Source organism: Muscardinus avellanarius (genome assembly GCF_963383645.1).
Source record: "Muscardinus avellanarius genome assembly, chromosome: 18".
Classification (NCBI taxonomy): Eukaryota; Metazoa; Chordata; class Mammalia; order Rodentia; family Gliridae; genus Muscardinus; species Muscardinus avellanarius.
Genome location: NC_137804.1, coordinates 9595021 through 9615135, shown reverse-complemented (window position 1 = coordinate 9615135; position 20115 = coordinate 9595021). Strand labels below are relative to the sequence as shown.

The following is a 20115-nucleotide window of genomic DNA, read 5'->3' as shown; positions in this document are numbered from 1 at the left end:
CTCGTAGACCGCACGCGCGCGCGAAACCGCGTCTTTCAACTGACAATGAAACCGTAGCCGCGCAGCGCGGCGGCAGCGGCGGCGGCTCTGGGCGAATGGGCGCGAGGCCGCGAGGGGGAGGGGAGGAGGAGGAGGAGGAGGGCCGTTGGGCCCCGCCCCGCCCCGGCTCGCGCGCCCATTGGCCGGCGCCCGCGTTCTGGGCCCGCCCCCTAACGGACCTGTCGCTCCCTGACAGGCGGAGGGGCCCGTTCCTGTGGGGCGGGGGCGGAGCCAGCGGTTGCCATCGCCCCGCCCCGACGCCGGGGCTCCTCCTCCCGCCGCTCTCGGCCCGCCGGGCGCGAGGGAGAATGTCATTGCTGCTCGGCGCTCTGGTGCCGCCTCCGTCGGCTCCCGCTCTGGCGCCCTCGTCCCGCCGGCTCCCGCCGGCGCCGCCGCAGCTGCACTGGGGACGCGGATGGCTGTTGGGGCGCCGGGGCCATCTGGCTTGAGCGAGCGGCGGCCGCGGCCACCGCTGAGGCGGAGACTCCCCGCCGCCGCCGCCTCCACCCCCCGTGCCCCGGCCTCGCGGCGCTGAGGGCGGGCGCGCCAGCTCGGCCCTCCTCCTCCCGCCGTCCCTCCTCCTCCTCCTCCGGGTCCCCGCCCAGCACCCCTCGCTCCAGGCGGCGGCGGCGGCGGCGGCGGCGGCGGCGGCCGCGGAGGAGAGCCAGACCCGCCGCCGGGGCACAACATGGCGGAGCCCTCGGCCCCGGAGAGCAAGCACAAGTCGTCCCTCAACTCGTCCCCGTGGAGCGGCCTCATGGCCCTGGGGAACAGCCGGCAGGGCCACCACGGGCCCGGGGCCCAGTTCGCGCAGAAGGCGGCGGCGGCGGCGGCGCCCAAGCCGGCGCCCGCGGCGCTGTCCGGGGGGCTGTCGCAGCCGGCCGGCTGGCAGTCGCTGCTCTCCTTCACCATCCTCTTCCTGGCCTGGCTGGCGGGCTTCAGCTCGCGCCTCTTCGCCGTCATCCGCTTCGAGAGCATCATCCACGAGTTCGACCCGTGGTGAGTGCCGCCGCCCCTCCCCCGCCGCGGCCCGGGACCGAGTTGGCCCGACGGCTCTGGGGGCGCAGCCCGGCCCCGGCCCCGGCTCGTGCGCGCGCCTCCCCGCGGGCGCGTGTCTGCCGGGTCGCCGTGGGGTCCGGCCCGGGTCGCCCGCTTGCTGCTGGAGGTTTAGTCCCCAGGAGCTGGAGCCCGTCTGCAGACCTGCTCAGCCTCGCAGTTTGACCCCTTTTCCGTGTCTCTCTCGCTCGCTTTCTTTCTCTCTCTCTTTCTCTCTCTCTCTCTCTCTCTCTCTCTCTCTCTCTCTCTCTCTCTCTCTCTCTCGCCCTCATTATATGAGAAGGGAAGAGGAGAGTGTTGTTGCAGGAAAGGAAATAATACCCTTGAAAGTGATCCGAAAGCCGGCGACTCCTCTTTAATCCCGCCTTAGGTATTTTTCAGGAGTGGCGTCTTTTTTCAAGGCCCCGAAGTGCGCTTCGGCACCTTGCTGCTGCTGCTGCTGCTCCACAGTCGTCTCGGGTGGCTTCTGAGAGCGAGAGCCTTATTCTGGTGGCCAAACTGTCACCCTCGGCGTGTTCTGCACAATCTCCGAAAAGCATTGCATTAGTTCCCTTATTGGTCCTCGCCAGAAGGTTTGTGGGTAAGAGAACCCACCGGACCACGGCGCTGGGAGCCCTGGGTTAGGGGAGCGAAGTTGCACATGGTGCAAAGGACTGGCCTGAATGTTCTTAGGGAGTCGATTCCACTTTTAACATTAGCTAATTCAGACACTACGCTCGACCGTGGGTTAGCTAGACCGGAAGATTGCTTTAACTTTTCCCCCAACTTGCCCAGCCTAAGTTTTTTCACCTGAGAGAACGCTTTTAAAGTAATTTAATTCAACTTGTTGACCTAGCAATCTTGAGTTAATCTTCCTTCCTAATAATCAGACCTAATTAAACCTTAGGATGTGTGTTATATCATTTGAAATACACAGAATCTTCTCGAGAGTTACTAAATATGTAGATTATAAGTGTTTTGGAGTGATACCCGTATACTAAAATATTGGATATAAGTTCTGCTTTTATGAAGAGAGAAATTCGTACTATGCCATCTATTGAACACCAGAGGGGCCCACTCATCGAAAATTCTATTTAGATAAACAGTGAATTAATACTGTGACATTCTTCTGTGAGATGTTTGAATCCCATTTTAGAGGGTTTTTTTTTAACACTATTTTTTTTAATAGCCTTTGTTATTTGGAATTACAGAAGGAAGCATATTAGTATGGATTATTTAAGAACATAAGAATATCTGAAGCCCTATTGCTAGATGTAGTATTCTTAGGTCCTCTTAGCTTTGAAACACTTAAGCAAATTAGATGAAATTGGAACCAGAAAATGAAAACTGCTATTATTTGCTGCACAGTGTGAAAAGAGAAAGTTATGTTTTTTCAAATTAAAACAGCAAACAGCATGAGTACATTGTTGATCAAACATTTTGGGTAACAAAAGTTGTAATTTATATTTCCAGAGAGTAATTTTTAAATATCTTCGGAGTAATATTTTTACAAATTGGAAAGCCAAATATTGTTTGAATAACTCTGAACTGAAATTATGGTTTGCAGAAAAAGTCACAACTAACTGATGAGATGGTCTGTCATTTTTTTCCCTTATTTTGAAGGAAGATTAGAAATCTACACTGTCAGCCAAAGATTACTACTAAAATTGGCTAATCATGGAAAAGCTTATTAGATTGCTTTGCAAAGTGGTTACATACTCTATTTTAAAGAATAAGAGTTCAAAGTTGCTTTCTTTCTCCAGTTTCAAGAATATGTTTTGAGGGTATAACCCTTTTTCATTAACATGAAAATCTGTACTATTATTTTTCTGTGTATGAGACATATTTCTGACATACCATCCTTTAGCCAAGTGTACCATTTGAATTTTGATTCATACACACTAAAAGTATATGCATCTTTTTAATCTTAAAGACCTACTTATTTTAGGTAAATGGGTAGGTATAAGAGTACATATAATAAGTTCCTGTGAATGGAGATTTGTTGATATGATTTAATTCAGATGAGATGACTTGAGAAAATCAGGTTTCAGACAAAAATATTTTGCCAACTTTTGTTTTTCTCCTACCTTTGAAGAAGTTTACCAAGAAGTTTAGCGTGCCATTCATTCTTCGCATCTCGTGCTTATAATCATTCTTGCTGAAACTTTAGAGGAAGGGCGCTGTATAGATGGCTTGTCATTACTTTGGATTCTTAAAGCAGTTGCCTTCAAAGCTGTTAATAGGTTAACATTTAGTGGGACACTTCAGTCTTAACACTGTACCTGTTTGGAAGTCACTTAGATGACTTCTGTTAGGTAGTAATGGCTCTGTATCCACAAACCAATTTATTTTGACCTGCCCACACCTTCCTCAACCATTTTTTCCGTGTCTGGTTTCATTTCTGAAGTCCTTAGTAAAAAGCTTCCTTTCTCTGTTGTTTGATTATGAGTTTTATCTGTAAATATTTACAGTAGTTCTTAAATCTTGTGAGACTCAACTTTGCCACCAAAATTTGACTTATTGGCACAAATATACTTGTTTTTTAAATTTGTTACCCAAGTTATTTGATAAATCTTGTCAGATATTATAAGAGGTGGTATATGATGTTATATATATATACACACACTCACTGGGTTAGAGTATGCTGTACTGTTTTAGTACTTAGCACATTTTGGTTTAAAAAATCTCCTTGTTCACTTTAGTCATTTCTTTCCAGTTCATGAGGGATCAGTTTGAGACTATGTGTCCCATACATTTGGTTGATTAACTAGTTGATAAACAGCCAGCACCTTACTTCGACTTTAACTTCTATTTATCTGGAGCAACATACTGTATATTGTAACTATTACTGCTTGTTTATTATAGTAGTCAGGTCTTTTCCAACAGCTACTTTACCAATTACCTTACTAAATTGTGGAAATTTTTTTTTTTTTTCTTCAGTACCTGGGATGGAACCCAGGGGCATTTTACCCCTGAGCTACACTCCAGCCCCGTTTTCTATTCTTTATTTTGAAGCGGGGTCTCACTGAGTTGCACAGGGCCTCACTAAGTACCCGAGGCTGTCCGCGAACTGCAATCCTGTCTCAGTCACCTCAATGCTGGGATTACAAGCATGTGCCACCATGCCTGACAATTGTGGTAAATTTTTTCCAGTTGTAAAACCTCCCTAAGTAAGGAGAGCTGCCCTTTCTTTATATTCACAGGTTACAATAGTGGGTTCTCCCAAGAAAAGGAAGATTCTCTGAGCCTTGGCTTTTGGCCGCAGTTATCAAAAAGGCAACAGGACAGAAAGTTTTAGTTCAGAGGTGAAACTTGGAATTCTTTTTTTTTATTCACAGAAAGTATAGTATAAATAGATCAATTAGTACAAACATGTGCTAATGTTCAAAATAGTTTGGAACATGAGCTACTTCTAAATTGGGGGACTATACTATAGTCCCTGTATTTAGAAATAAGTACTATACTATAAGGTCTCCAAGTTTTTTTTTCACTTTGCAGATGACAAAAAAGATGCTATTGACCTTATTTCTGGAGAATACAAAGTGGGTAACAGAACCAATTTTAGAACACAAGTGCCCCCACATCCTAAAAAGTCATTTTGACTGGGATCATTAACAACAGCTGTGCTTTAAATCAGGTACATTATCACTCATTTCATTGCAGTTTGACATTTTTTCTGGCATTGAGCCTTTGAGGTCATCCTCAGTTATAATACATATAGTGGGGAGCCTTGCATTGTGGATTGGATGATGGGATTGGGCCTGTCCTGTTTTCAGTAAATGTGACTACCGTAGGTAATAATCATGGATTTCATGAGGCATATAATTGGTCCTGGGGTAGTTAGGCTCTGTCATCAAAGACCTTGGAACTTTTCATATCTTGAGGGCTAACTTTGGGTAGGACTGCCTGCTCCTTACTGCCATGAGAAGTTTGCATACAGACAACATTGGTTGTAGACCAAGCATTAGAAACTCAAGGATTCACGTTGCTAGCTCCAACCAGATTCATTATATGGAGATAATTTATCAGCCTGTCTGCCTAATCTCCAGTTTTTAAACTCAAAAAGTTTGAGCCCTCTACAACTTAAATATATATAACAATATTAAAATTTCTCTTTAGTATAATAGCTTAGTATTCGTGTTATACATGTGCGCTCAGAAATAATGGAAAGGTTAACAACATTCGTGAGTGACCAAATGACATTTTTCCTCTCATTTTGCCTTCTTTTTTAAAACTTAATGATTTTAGAGAGCCACAAGACAGCAGTTAACTTGAATTATAAGGCCTCCACAATTCAACAGATCTCTACATTGCTAAACTACTGTGTTATGAAAATTTTCAGACGTATAGGGAAGTGGAAAGAATTTATAGTGAACTCTCCTAGTCACCGTCTAGACGCGCAGTCGCCGTGTTAGTGTGTGCTCTATTGCCCATCAGTCCCTTGCTGCTTTTCAGTCCAACATATAGAGAGATAGGTAGTGCACTGTGTGCTGTGACTCGAGGAATGTTGTCCTTGTTCCTCACATGATAAGGATCTCTTATTCCTGGGTAGTGTTTTTTTCCTACAGTAGTTAAGCACAAAGTGCATAAGTATCGTTTCTGTGTCTTTGGTCAGACTGCGGGTTAGGATCGGATTCCACCTATTTCAGGTTTCAGTTTGTACTTTAATTCTGAGTTCACCGAAAGTTGGTGCTTTAGCCCATGTCTGTTAAAGGTCTTCACTGTTGAATCTGGTGTCTCAGGAGAAAGGCTAACTTGCTTAGGAGGATATCAATGTTGATTTTATTGGCTTTAATAATATGTGGAGCTCCTAAATCCTTTTTGAATTATTAGAAGACTATTTTTCAGTCTGTTGTCTCTGTCATGCTTCATCCAGATATAATGCTGTAGCTTTAGTATAATTCTCAAATAACATAGAACTTGCAAATGAACTGCATGGATCAGATGAATACTATTGAAAGAACAGATGAGCCAGCCAGGCATGGTGGCACTTGTCTAATCCTGGTATTTGTGAGGTTGAGACAGAAGGATTGCAGGTTTGAGAACAGCCTCAGCAACTTGGTGAGACCCTGCTTCAAAAAAAAGGGGGTGTGTAGGTATGACTTCAAGGTAGAAAGGTTTAATCTCTAGTAACACACACACACACACACACACACACGCGCGCGCGCGCACACGTTAATGCCGCTGGAAAAAATGCTTTCATTGTTTCAAATGAAAGACAGCTAAGCCTGTTTTGGAACATAACTTGTACATTAGTTAGTGGATGTCTTTATATTGTTCAGGTTAGTGCTATTTGTAGATAAATTAATATGAAGAATTGTGATTGTTGTACTAATTAAATCAACAGCATCACCCATAACCATTTTTATTCCTCTGTGGAACTCACCTTTGAAGGATAAACTTAATATATATTCTAGCTGGCTGTGGTGGCACATGCTTATAGTCCCAGTGGTTGGGAGGCCGAGACAGGAGGATCACAGGTTTGAGGCCACCTCACCAATTTAGTGAGACCCTCTGTGGCTTAGCAAGACTTAAAAAGGGGGCTAGCTAGGCGTGGTGGCACACACTTGTAATCCCAGCTTTTGGGAGGCTGAGGCAGGAGGATCGCAGTTTGAGGACAACCTCCGCTACTTAGTGAGGTCCTTTGCAACCAAGTGAGACCCTGTTTCAAAATAAAGAATGGAAAATAGGGCTGGGGGTGTAGCTCGGAGGCAGAATGCCCCTGGGTTCATTCCCCCACTACCGCAAAAAAAAAAAAAAAAAAAAAAAAAAAAGAAAGAAAGAAAGAAAGAAAGAAAGAAAGAAAGAAAGAAAGGAAAAAAATTATAAAGGGGGCTTGGGATGTAACTCAGGGGTAGAACACTTCGGAGATCAGTATCCACTACCATAGTAAGTGTGTGTGTGTTCTAAATGGTAGTAGATACATACGTGTTTTTTTTTTTTTACAGTGTCTTAACATTCTAATGTCTTAGAAATAAGGAGATGAAATGACATCTTTTATTTCCATAGACCAAATATATTTCAGTTCAGTATTCTCCATAATGAATGAAGAATGCAGGTCTGCCTCACTCCATGTTCTTTTTACTGCACCCTCTGCCTCTAGGAAGGCTTAAATTAAAATGTCCTCCACTTAATTTATGTTTTTTAATCAGCTGCTCTGATTTAAATCTTAACATACTGGCATATCAGAATGCCCGACTGCAGTCCTTCCTCTAGCCAACTAAGCTCACTAGTTGGACGATAGCTAATTATTTTGATTGTTTTAATGTAGGGAAGACTTCTTAACCAGACTAGGGAATTTTCAGAAACAGGGCTTTTGTGGGAGTAGCTGAATGATAGGAAAAGGTGGTTGAATCCAGTTGAATATTGTTTTCATTTAGATTTATTTATTTAGTTTTGGTGGTACTGGGGGTGGAATCCAGAGACTTTCTACCTCCGGGCTATACTCCCAGACTTATTTTATACTTTATTTGGAAACAGGGCCTCACTAAGTAGCTGAGGCTGGCTTAGAACCTGTGCGATCCTCCCGTCTCGGCCTCCCTAGCGCAGAGATTACAAGCGTACGCCACCACGCCTGGCTTCATTTAGATTTAATTTGTCTAAAAAATTCATAGTAATGAGGTTCAAAGAAGCCATTCCAGTTAAGAGGAAGTAGGCAGCTGAACTTTCAGAGTACGGTCATAATTCTGTAGCCTAATGGATTTTTAGTGCATATGTTAGTTGCCTAAATTTCTCATTTTCTGAACAAAAAAGCTGAAGCGCAGGAGGGTGAAATACTTAAGGTGGTAGTTATATCTTGGCTAGATTATTTTCCATGTTCTTTCACCTGTGTCTGCATTGGAAGGGAGTATTTGGTGAGATCGTTTTGAAATCATGGCTTCAGAAGATGAGGGAAAAGTTATTACTTTGAGTTGACAATATTGGAAATATTGACAGTTCATGTTTAGATATGAAAACAGCTTTTGTGTCAAGTTTACTGATAAGTGAAGATGTAAAAAATTGTGTGCACCATCAATTAATGCTTAAACTTTAAAACTATTTTTTCAGATTTTGTGCTCATAATTATTGAAAGAGAATACCATATAAGGAATTAGAGAAGCCGGGCCTGGTGGCGCATGCTTGGAATCCCAGTACTTGGGAGGCTGAGACAGGAGGATGGCAAAGGTTTGAAGCCAGCCTCAGCTTAGTGAAGTTCTCAGCAATCTAGTGAGACCTGTTTCCAAATAAAATATAAAAATAGGTCTGGGAGTGTAACCTGGAGGTAGAAAGCCCCTGGGTTCCATCCCCAGTACCAGACCTGTTTAAAAAAAAAAAAAAAAAGAATTATAGAAATTTTGTTTATGCACGCTAGTAAAGTGTTAAAGCATTAATAACCAAGTTGATGTTTCTTTGAGATTTTCTCTTAGTTTCTTTTCCGTGCCTTATAGGCTCATTAACTCTTCTCAAGTAAAGATTTTTCTCCCCAGTATGGTATTATTTTTGTTAGTGATATTTAGCACTCTCTTCTAACTTGCAAAAGACTTTAAGTGAAATCTTTTCTTTTTTATTTTTTGGTACTGGGGATTGAACCCAGGGCTAACTCTGGGCTACCCTCCCCCAGCCCCCAGCTCTTTTTGATTTTTATATCGAAACAGAGTCTCACTAAGTTGTTGAAGCCCATCTCAAACCTGCAATTCTCCTATCTCAGCCTCAGGAATACTGGCATTACAGGTGTGTGCCACCATGCCCTAATGAAAGAAAATTTTTAACTTAAAATATTGGCAGGCTATTACCTTTTTTCTTCCCCTTGTCATTATAGATAATGTTGCAGAGTGAGTGTACTGTTGAAGGTAAGAGTTTATGCAATTATCCATACCACTGTAGAAATTAAAATGACTTCAGTCCATACTTTAAGTGTATGCACACCTTAAATTATTGTTTGTTGCTGGTCAGGTTTGTCTTAAAAAAAATAAAGCCAAATTGACCACATGGATTTGGAAAAAAGGATCATAACTGGACACTCACTTATTACAACATTTTACTTTTGTATAATCCACAGGAAAAATATTGAAGTATGTAATTATTGGAGAGAAGCACTCTTGTCATCTTTGAGATTCTCTCTGAAAATAAGTGTTAAACGTTTATATAAATAAGAGCAAAGAAATGTGTTCTGCAAAGGCTTTTATTATAGGTGAAAAAGTGATTCTGTCTTTAAAACATTGTTTTTTAATGTGGAAGCATAATGCATCCTGAAAAGTAGAACTCTGAGATCCAAAACAAAGGACCCACGCCAGACTACCCAGACTACCCAGACCAAGGCCATCGCCATCACCCCAGAGGCCCTGGTGTGTGCTTTGCAGTTCCCCACCCCCGACTTTTACAGTAATTAAGTCATTACATTCTTTTTCTCATAGGTGTATTGCTAAGTAACGTAATTTAGTTTTGCCTATTTTTAAACTTTACATTAGATGGAATTGTGACGTCTGTATTTGGCTCTTTTTGCTCAGCATTGTTTTTAGCATTTTTATTGGTCAAAGAGTTGTCAAGAGTGTGTAGGGAATATGATTCAGCAGTAATTTGACTAGGCTTTTTATCCACATGAGGAGATGGCCTGTTGCTTTATAGCAGGAAGTACTTGAAAGGAAGGAGGAAAGCATTCTTTTACTTGAGATAAAAAATGGTCTCAAAAGAACTCTTGAGATGGAGTCAGCCTTGTCTCTAGATAACCTTGATAATTATTTTTAAAGATACTGTTTGGCCAGAAAGATTCAATCTTTGAAAACACACTGAGACTATAAGGATGAGGGGAGAAAGGAGACCTCATTGTCTCTCAGGAGACAGAAGAATCAGGTAAATGCAAAATCACTAGGCTTAAAACTCGGGTTTTTAGCCAGGCGTAGTGTCTCATGCCTGTAGTTTCAACTACTCAGGAGGCTGAAGTGAATGATCTCTTGAAACTATGAGTTGGTTTCCAGCCCCGGCAAAATTAGGGAGACCCTCCCTATCTCAAAAAAAAAAAAAAAAAATTAAAAACAACTAAAGCTGGCCGGGCGTGGTGGCGCACGCTTGTAATCCCCGTGGAGGCGGAGACAGAAGGATCGCGCTGGCTTAAGAGACCCTGTTTCCAAAAATAAATAAAAAAGTATAAAATAGGTCTGGGAGTGTAGCCCAGAGGTAGAAGAGCTTCCAGGAACCTCAGTACCACCAAAAAAAAAAAAAAAAAGAAGAAGAAGAAAAGAAAAAAACAACTAAAGCCAAGCAACCAAACAAAAAAGATGGCTTTTGTTAGCTATTGTTTATATTAAAGTATGTATGCATATTAAAATTAACAGAAGGAAGGAAAGGGTTGGCTGATAATTTTTTTAAAGAAGGAAAGAATAACGTAAGGGGATCAGAACTGAGGGGATTTAAGACAACCCTAAGAACACAGACTTCCTGACGTATCGGCATTTTTGTAGAGGATTCTTGATCCTGGGTTGTGTATGTGATTTTTTTGTTTGTGTAGGTATGAAGTCTAAAATACATTCTTTTGGTTTCTATGTTGCTTTTTTATTTTAGTTTTTCTTAGCTGCCACCTTTATTCTTTTCCATTTTACCGTATTCATTTAGTATCTGACCTGGTCTTCAGCAAGAATGGAAAAGGTATGATTTTATGAAGATTCCTTCAAAAATTGGCCTTAGAGGATAAAAAGCTTAGTTAAAAAATGATAAAAAGGTCATGTGTCTTTATGTAGGAACATAAAATGATCGGAGTATGAGAATTTATGTTAGTCAAAGTTTCGGGGTATTGGAAACATGATTCTGTCTTACAAGGTTTTCTTTTATTAGCAGCTCTTAAGTGAAACGAGTATGAAAGCTCCGAATACATTTCCGTTATTGGTCAGAATGCTTTTGATCAAATTCGATGGCATTTTTCTCCTGTGCATGAGAATAGAACCCGTGCTACTGAAGTGGATAAGTTTCTTTTGTGAAGAAATACTACACTGGCAGCATAGTTAATTCATTGTTAGTTGAAGAAAAATTTAAATCTGGGACTTTGTTCAAATCTTCAATTTAGTCAGCCAGTCTTCTCCCTTTTTCCTTCCCTCTTTCTCTTTTTGTGCTGGATATTGAACCCAGGGGCATTCTACCTCTGAGCTACACCCCTGGCCCTATTTTATTTTTTATTTTGAGGCAGGGTCTCACTAATTTCTAACTTGCAGAGGGCCTCACTAAGTTGCTGAGGCAGGCTGTGAAAGAGCAGTCCTCTTGTTTCTGCCTGTAGCCAGTATTTGTGCAGAACTCAAACTTAAAATGTAATCCAAATAGCATATGAAAGCTGTACATACTTACTCCCCTTCACCACAAAATCCCAGGGAGAGTACATGCCATAAAGTAATAAATGCCTTGAGTGAGGTTCTACTTGGATAATGCTCCAATGGTTTAAACTATTTTTTTTTTTAGCATCCCTAGTGCTCCTGGTTTACCACGTCCCCTAGTGAAGACACTTTTCTGAAATGTAGAAGCACGGCAAGCATAGTTCTTAGAAATACTCTACAATTGGTTATATAAGTGGGAATAGGTACAGGTTTTATTAATCTCAGTATAAAGCAAACTTTAGTAAAATTTTGCCTAGAACTGTTCTTTTGACTAAATAGGTTACAGCTCTTTTGAAGATTTTAATCCCTGTAAACTAAAAACACCCAAGGCTCCTAAGTAATTTGTTCTTTGCCTATGTTGGTGGTGATTTGAATTTTGATGCTCATTTCCCCCCCTTAATACATAACAGCAGTAACTTATTTAAGTTATAGAGAGAGACAGAAGATCCTTAAGGCAAGAACAGCATTTCTAAACTTCTTGCCTCACTTTACACAGTATTAGGAAAATAATAAGTACTAAATGAAAATTAGGACAGACTCTTCATCTTAAGAATCATAATTGTTTTGGTAATAATGGTAATAGTAAAGAAAATCTCTTGTGTAATACTTTGATAAGTCTTGAACTTGACTGGTGTCGGTAAAATCATATGTACAATGAACATTTTAATCCTAGTTAAAATAAAGGCATTTTAATCTTATAAAATTGACGACAGGAGATAGTGCTTACAGGAGAAATGATTTATTGTAAGCATCATTGATTGCCATCAGCATTTGGTAGGTGAGTTTCTGAATAGATACTGTAGGAAGGAAGAACTTTGAGGGAGATTTTAGTTTTGTGAGCCTTCCAAGTACAAATAGCTCTGCGAGTTCTTCCTTATGTTTTAAATCATTAGTTTTAAGGCATTAGTTAAGGAACACTGACTCTGACTAAAAGACTAGTTAGTACCCCTAAACCATAGCAATTACAAGTTTAATCGTTGATATTGAGATAAATTTAAAAATAGATACCAGCAATAAAAGTTAAACTTTTAAGCTGGCATTTTAGGAATAATAAGAAATGAAATTATCATTACATACACCGACATTAGTTAAAATTACTAATTTCATGCTAATGATAAATTTGGGTGGGGTTGGATTAATGAACCATCTGGTTTCACAACTCTTGATTTAACTGTATGATTGTAGCTAATTAATATGCAAATGTATCAGCACTTTAGAAAGCCATCACAGCTCTGACTGAGCTCATTTAAACTTTACCATAAGAGGTTAAAGGATACTAAATAAACACACTCATTAGGAATGAAATAAGTTCCTTGTCTCCATTAAAGTGTCTTTGCAATGGAAATAGCTTTGTCTGTGTCTAATTACTGGGAGGACCATTGAATATAGTAGATCTTTCGTGTTAAATAAACCAGCTCTTTATCTTTTACCATGAATTGATCTCTAGCATAATGACTGGTCAGCTCTTCAATTATAGTATTATTCCATGTAATAATAGCAAGATTCCTGGGTGTCCTAAAAATTGATCTGCTATAATAATCTCACATAATGTTTTTACTTAATTATATCTGCCTTAAAACAAATAAAAGAAAATATTTCCCATCAGTATTGTGCCTTGTAAAACTATTAGAGTGAGCAGGATTTGTTGAATACAATATTCCTTAAAACATTGCATATGTTCATAATTTTTAAAATATAGTAAACTTCATCCATGGAAGTTTAATTTCATTCCCTAAATAATTTTCTCTAGACTGCAGCTAAAGAACACTTTTATTTTAATATGCTATGCAACTTTCTGGCATTTGGAGGAGGAACAGGATAATGAAAGTATGTGAGGTAAATGAAATTAATCTTAAAACTGTAAAGGTCATTCATATGTTTGTTTGTTTTGCGGGTCTGGGGATGGAACCCAGGGGCATTCGACCTCCGAGCTACACCCCTGCCCTATTTTTTTTCTTTATTTTGAACCCAGGTCTCACTGAGTTGGCAGAGGGCCTCACTAAGTAGCTGAGGCTGTCCGCGAACCGCGATCCTCAGGTCTCAGCCTCCCAAACGCTGGGATGACAAGCGCGTGCCATCACGCCCAGCTTTATGCATGTTATTTAGTAGTTGGTTTTATATCTATATATAAAAGTAGGGTTAACAGATGCATTTTATAGAAATTTATTTATTTATTTATTTTTGGTGGTACTGAGGGTGGAACCCAGATGCTTTCTACCTCCCGGCTACACTCCCAGATCTATTTTATATTTTATTTGGAAACAGGGTCTCACTAAGTTGCTGAGAGCCTCACTATTTAGCTGAGGCTGGCTTTGAGCCTGCGCCATCCTCCTGTCTCAGCCTCCCAAGCACTGGGATTATAAGCGTGTGCCACCATGCCCAGCTTTTATATAAAATCTTATTTAAGCATGCAATATTAATTTACATTTATAGAAATTTAATGTGTATTTATATAATGTTTGTGTAAATATATATTTTATGTAAGATCTGTCAGATACCCCTTTCCATAAAATTGAGGCTTGGAAAAAATTTACAAGTTACTTTTTACTTTTCTTGTAGGCTGAGGACAGATGATGCTAGATGGCAGTGATAGAGCCAAGCGCTATCCACTCAGCCTGAGCTTCTATCGCTTGCCCACCATCCTCATTCCTCATTCTTTTCTCCAAATTAGTCATTTGGATAAGTCGGTCTCTCAGTCAGTATCAGTCAGATCATTTCCTATTCTTGTTTTAGATAGCCAGACTAACTTTATCAGTGCTCTGAGGATATGCTAGAGTTCTCAGAACAGAGTAGAAAGATATTTGGTATTTTCTTACCTCCTCCTCATTCCAATCATGGGAAATAAGTGTTATGACCAAAATATTTTCTCTCTCTCTCTCTCTCTCTCTCTATATATATATATATATATATATATATATATACACACACACACATACACACACATGTATATGCATATATAAATTCGTAGTTTAATATTTAAATGTTTGTCTTATGTAACGTAGTTTATTTATTGGTGCTGGGGATTGAACTTAGGAGCATTTTACCTCCAAGCTAAACCTCTCAGCCCTTCGTATTTTTGTGTTTTGAAACAGGGTCTTGTGAAGTTGCTGAGGCTGACCTCAAACCTGTGATGCTTCTTCTCAGCCTCCCAAGTATTGGGATTATAGGTGTGTCCAGTGCAGTATGTACTTTGAAAAGAACACTGGGCATGCTCGAGTATAGCTAAGTTGCTTTCGAACTAAAAATGCCGCAAAAGCAATTCTGAACTCCAAAATGCAAAACTGAATAAAAGGAAATAACTTTCTCTCGTGCCTTAATGCTAAAAGATATAGATAAATTTGTAGACATTCCTCCACTGTCGAATCAGGAAGATTTGTGCTATGTATGGTTTTGATTATTCTAATTCTATCTGTTGAAGGCACCTCAGTTACACTCTAGTGTAAAGCAGGGCTTCAGGCAGCATGACTTACTTTCATGGCACTCACATTTTTGCAACTAGGATTCAAGAGAAGTAGAAGTGTTAATAGTACTTTATTCTTTGGAAGGGTTCTTTGACATGTAGTGGAAAATAAAGCAAGAATTTGTTCCGCCTGTGATTCCTGCCATTGCATGACTCAGACTTTGATTCATTTTTGTTCTTTCCTGCCCCACATTCTGTCACTTTGAGGATCATACAGAATGAATTTACCCATACTCAAGAAGTAAACTGAGTATTACGTTTGCTGTAATGTTGACAATGTTACCATGATAAAGTACAGATGTCAAGTAATTTGGCAAAAAGTATAATGCCAGATGTCACCAGGTTGACCATAGGACAGGACATTTGCAAAAGAAAAAGGGAAGAATTAGTCTGTTTAAAATTCAGTAATGGGGGCCAGCTCAGTAGTAGAGTGCTTGCTTGTTAGCATGTAAGAGAACATGGGTTCCGTTCCCAGCACTCCCCCATCAATAAATATACTTGTAATTCTCAAAGTAAATGGGTTTTTAAATAATGTTAAACATACTAATTGCTGAGGAAATTAATATGCTATTTTATAGAAATTAATAGTTATTTTTAAATGCTAAGGACACTGAAGCTTTCATATGGTTTATTTCTAATGACATCTCCTTCAGTGCCTTTTAAAATGGAGAAAATCGATTTACTGTCCTTCATTTTTTTCTTCACTTCCACTTTAAAATGTGTACTATTATTTTTCTGTTTAAAAAAGGAAGTGATGTCTAGGAGATTTAAACTAGGTAGGTTGGATAGCTTTTGCTTTTTGTGGATTGTGAAGTAAACTTCATACCTGGAAGAAAACTCAGAAATTATATGTTAGAGTGCCTGTCAAAGTACATTCTGCAAACTACACATTCTAGAGCTTGTAGTTCAAAACAAAATAACTTAAATTCAGGGAAATTTGCTTGCCAGATCCCTTCATATTTATTTATAATACAGTTAGCATATTGCAGGCTGGGAAGTTCATCAATAAATTGGTAGTTTTAATCTAGTATTTAATTTAGGAGTCACTGTATTTGTTTTATTTATTTAACTTAGAATTTGTCTTAGTCTGTTTTGTACTACTGTAACAGTACCAGAGACTGGGTAATTTATAATGAACAGGTAGTTATTTCCTGCATTTCTCGAGGCTGAGGAGTCCAAGGTAGAGGGGCCCGCTGCTGGCAAAGGCCTTCTTGCTGCATTATCCACGGTGGAAGGCGGAAGGGCAAGAGAACACGCCCGGGACTGCGTGCTCACAGATACCCACGCGAACATGGGAACTGAACTAGTTTATAACAAAACCACTTTCCTGTTAATGACATTAATCCATTCGTGAGAGTAGAGCCTTCGTGACTAAACACCTGTCAGTACTGTTGTGTTGAGTATTAGGTTTCTAACACGTGAATGTGAGGGAGTATATTTAATCCATAGCAATGTTTCATGCAGTTCAGTTTGAGAAAGACTGATCTAGTAGCTGTATTTGATAGATGATCTGAGGCCTAGCGATGCTGTGACTTTTCAGAGCCATGGAGCTACAGCTGTGACAGCCTTGCAGGTTTTAAATCATTTGATCTTTATTCTTTCATATAAAACACTGCATTATAAACATCAAGTATATCTACATTGCAGTGGGAACTTTTTTTTTTTTCAAATGAGTGTTCACTTAGAACATTCCTCCTGGTTTGTCTTGGTGTCAGGACATGTTTAAATTAAAATTAGTATGTTTAAATAATGTTAAACATACTAATTGCTGAGGCAATTAATACACTATTTTATAGAAATTAATAAAGTTATTTTTAAATGCTGAGGACACTGAAGCTTTCATATGGTCATTTTATGAATATGCCTTTCTTCAAGTCTTAAAAACTAAGAATGCCCTGAGAAGGCTACTATACATTGCTTGCGATTGTTTCAGGTGATTGCTTGTGGTTTTGTCTCTTGTTCTTGTTTCTCCCCAAGAGTATTGCTTACAGAATATTGTTCATTTTACTTTTGAGCTTATTAGTTGGCCAAGCCAGATTGATTCTTTCATCATAGCAAATTGTAGGTCATGAGGTATTATTACTAAGGATAGTACTTATTAGTTATAAATTTAACTTTATAGTATATGAATGTGTCCTGATTTACATATAATAAATGTGTATAAATGCATATTATATATGATTATTAATTGGAAATCCTATTTATGGAGTATGTCATAATGCACAATTTGTCTAATAAGTTAGATGATGTCTCATAACAAGTATACGTACAACATAATTATATATAATGCTTATTTGAGACTTTTCCTATAGTGTGTGAATATATGTGCCTGACTCAAATGTATATTACACATACTTTTTTGTGTGTTATGTAGAGAGAAAAAGAAAAGGCACCTGTGCCTGCCCCTTTTGTCTCTTTTAGTCTATATTTCTCTTACTGGAAAAAATCATTGGACAGGTTTATTTGATCAAATATATTGTTATATGTAATCTCGGACTTCAGAAAATATTTTTTAGCACCAATAAATGGCATTTCAACTCCCCCTTTTTTTCTTTTTCTTTTTAGGCATTGAGGATTGAACCCAGCAGCTTTCCATCTCTGAGCTACACCAGTCCTGTTATACTTTATTTTGTAGTAGGGTCCTCCCATTTTGATGTATTTTTGTTGTTGTTGCTAGCATTTCCTTTCTTTTTTTCCAATTAGTTTATTAAATGTCCTTTATAAAGCAGAATGGACCTTCCTTTTTCAAATAGATACTGATGAAATTGGTTAGCTGTCACTGTCAAAGCAGAAATTAAGAGATGGGACTAAAATAGGAATCTTGTTTTTGGTTAGTATATTCTGGGAAGTTGTTTTGTTCTGTGTGTTCTAATGTCTTTTTGATTCAGATTTATATCTCACATTAAGTGGGAAGATATAGAGCAGCTTTAAGTATTCTGCCAGATATTTTCAGCCTTTGAACAACTCTTTGTTTTCTCCTGTTTGGCTCAAAAGTAGAGAAACATGTACTTTGATAAGTGTGGCAGGCTCTCTGCTTTTGAAGGTCTTGACTCAAGAGTAGAGGTTAGTGAGAGTAGAGCTTAGCCTTGCCGGGCGTGGTGGCGCACGCTTGTAATCCCTGCACTTGGGAGGCGGAGACAGGAGGATCGCGCAGGTTCGAAGCCAGCCGCGCTGGCTTAAGAGACCCTGTTTCCAAAAATAAAAAAGTATAAAATAGGTCTGGGAGTGTAGCCTAGAGGTAGAAGGGCTTCCAGGAACCCCAGTACCACCAAAAAAAAAAAAAAGAAAAGAAAAAAGAAAAAGGGCTTAGCCTTAAGAGCCATTTGTAACTACTGGTACCTAAATGAGAATCTTTATGGTGGTGTGGTAGTAGCTAGTCTACACATTTGGAGGGCTTTTTCTTTAGAATTAACCTAGTAAAAGCTGGGTGTGGTGGTGCATGCCTGTAAACCTATACTTAGGAGGTTGAGACCAGAGAATCCCAAGTTCCAAGCCCCCAGAAATTTAGTAAAACCCTGTTTCAAAATTAAAAAAAAAAAAAAGGACTGGGGGTATGGCTCAGAGGTAGAACTCACAATTTCCCCTGGATTCAATCCTCAGCACCACTAAAAAAAAAAAAAAAAAAAAAAAAAAACTCATTTATAACATTTCTCCTGATTTGTCTTAGTGTTACAACAGTTGATTATTGAGTAATTTGTCAGCTTAGGAGTATTTCCTTTAAGTCTTAAAAACTAAAAAAAGCTGGGCGTGATGGCACACACTTGTAATCCCAGCATTCAGGAGGCTCAGACAGTAGGATCGCAGTTTGAGGACAGCCTCAGCTACTTAGTGAGGCCCTTTGCAACTCAGTGGGGCCCTGTTTCAAAATAAAGAATAAAAAATAGGGCTGGGAGTATACAAGCTCAGAGGTAGAATGCCCTTGGGTTTTATCCCCAGTACCACACACACACACACAAAAAAAAACACTAAAAGCTAAAAATGTCCAGAAAAGGCTTTGCACATTGCTTGTTCAAGAAAATATCTTTCATATTTTATTAGTAATTATTATTTGTATTGTATTCTGTGATATTTAAACATTTATACAAATATATAGTAATGCTATACTTGACATCTCCCATGAATTTCCATATATTGTTATAAAATTGGCTTTGAGTAGTCTAATAAGGTAGGCTTTCCCTGCTTTGTGTACTTAATACAGCTGGCCCTTCTGCTCTGGTGGTGCTTTTGTTTTTTATCCTGCCACTAGGTGGCAGGAATTGTAAAAGGTGAATGGAGAGGCCAGCGCTAGGCTGTGGCCTTAGCTGCTTTGTACTTTGGTTTTTCTCTATCCCCATTCTTGCTCACTTTTGGGTATATATGAAGTCTCTCAAATAGAAGGACTTGATGTCCTAAGAAAGATCTGGTACCTTGCAGGGCGAGGGGGAGGCCTAGTGTCAGGGTAAAGGAGTAGGAATAGAAAACCTTTAATCCTGAGGTAATCGGTGATCATCTCCTCCTCCTCCTCCTCCTCCTCCTCCTCCTCCTCCTCCTCCTCTTCCTCCTCCTCCTCCTCCTCCTCCTCCTCCTCTTCTTTCTTTTTGGTGGTACTGGGGTTCCTGGAAGCCCTTCTACTTCCGGGCTACACTCCTTTTTTATTTGAAAACAGGGTCTCTTAGGCCAGCGCGGCTGGCTTCGAACCTGTGCGATCCTCCTGTCTCTGCTTCCCAAGCGCGGGGATTACAAGTGTGGCCACCGCACCCGGCTTAATCAGTGATATTCTAACACTTTGCTTTTCGCTCTTTTGTTAACCATTCCCTTAATTTTGTTTCCTTTCTTTATAATTCTGTTACGCTCATATTAACATCCATAACTGGGTCATTTCTTTTGGTAGCACTAGTTGCTTGCCTATTGACTAGGTTGAATACATGTTAACCGGAACAGTTTTAATAGTTCTATGTGTAAAATCTTGACCTACACTTTGTAAAGCCTTAGAGTACCTTGGAAATAATTTTATAAGATGTATCATTTTCAAGAGAATCTGATTATTGGCAAGGCTTTGAAGGACAGAGTCGGGGACAGAGGCTAGGATAGAGTTTCCGTGATAATGTGACTTTTGGGGGGGGGTGCTGGGGGTGGAACCCAGAGGCATTCTACCTCCGGGCTATACTCCCAGACTTTTTTTTAATATATATTTTTTATTTGGAAACAGGGTCTCACTTCACTAAGAGCTTCACTAAGTAGCTGAGGCTGGCTTCGAACCCATGC

The 20115-nt window shown here is 39.9% G+C and overlaps 1 protein-coding gene across 1 annotated transcript in view; it reads left to right on the top strand.

The window, feature by feature from the left end:
• Nucleotides 1–727: 727 nt before the first annotated feature.
• The window catches only part of STT3B (STT3 oligosaccharyltransferase complex catalytic subunit B), a gene marked incomplete at both ends in the record, with an annotated part of 88878 nt that continues 69490 nt past the window's right edge, over nt 728–20115 (top strand). Inside the window, one exon of the mRNA XM_080715666.1 lies at nt 728–1038. Coding sequence (XP_080571792.1) covers nt 728–1038 — 311 coding nt within the window. The remainder of the gene's footprint in view (nt 1039–20115) is intronic.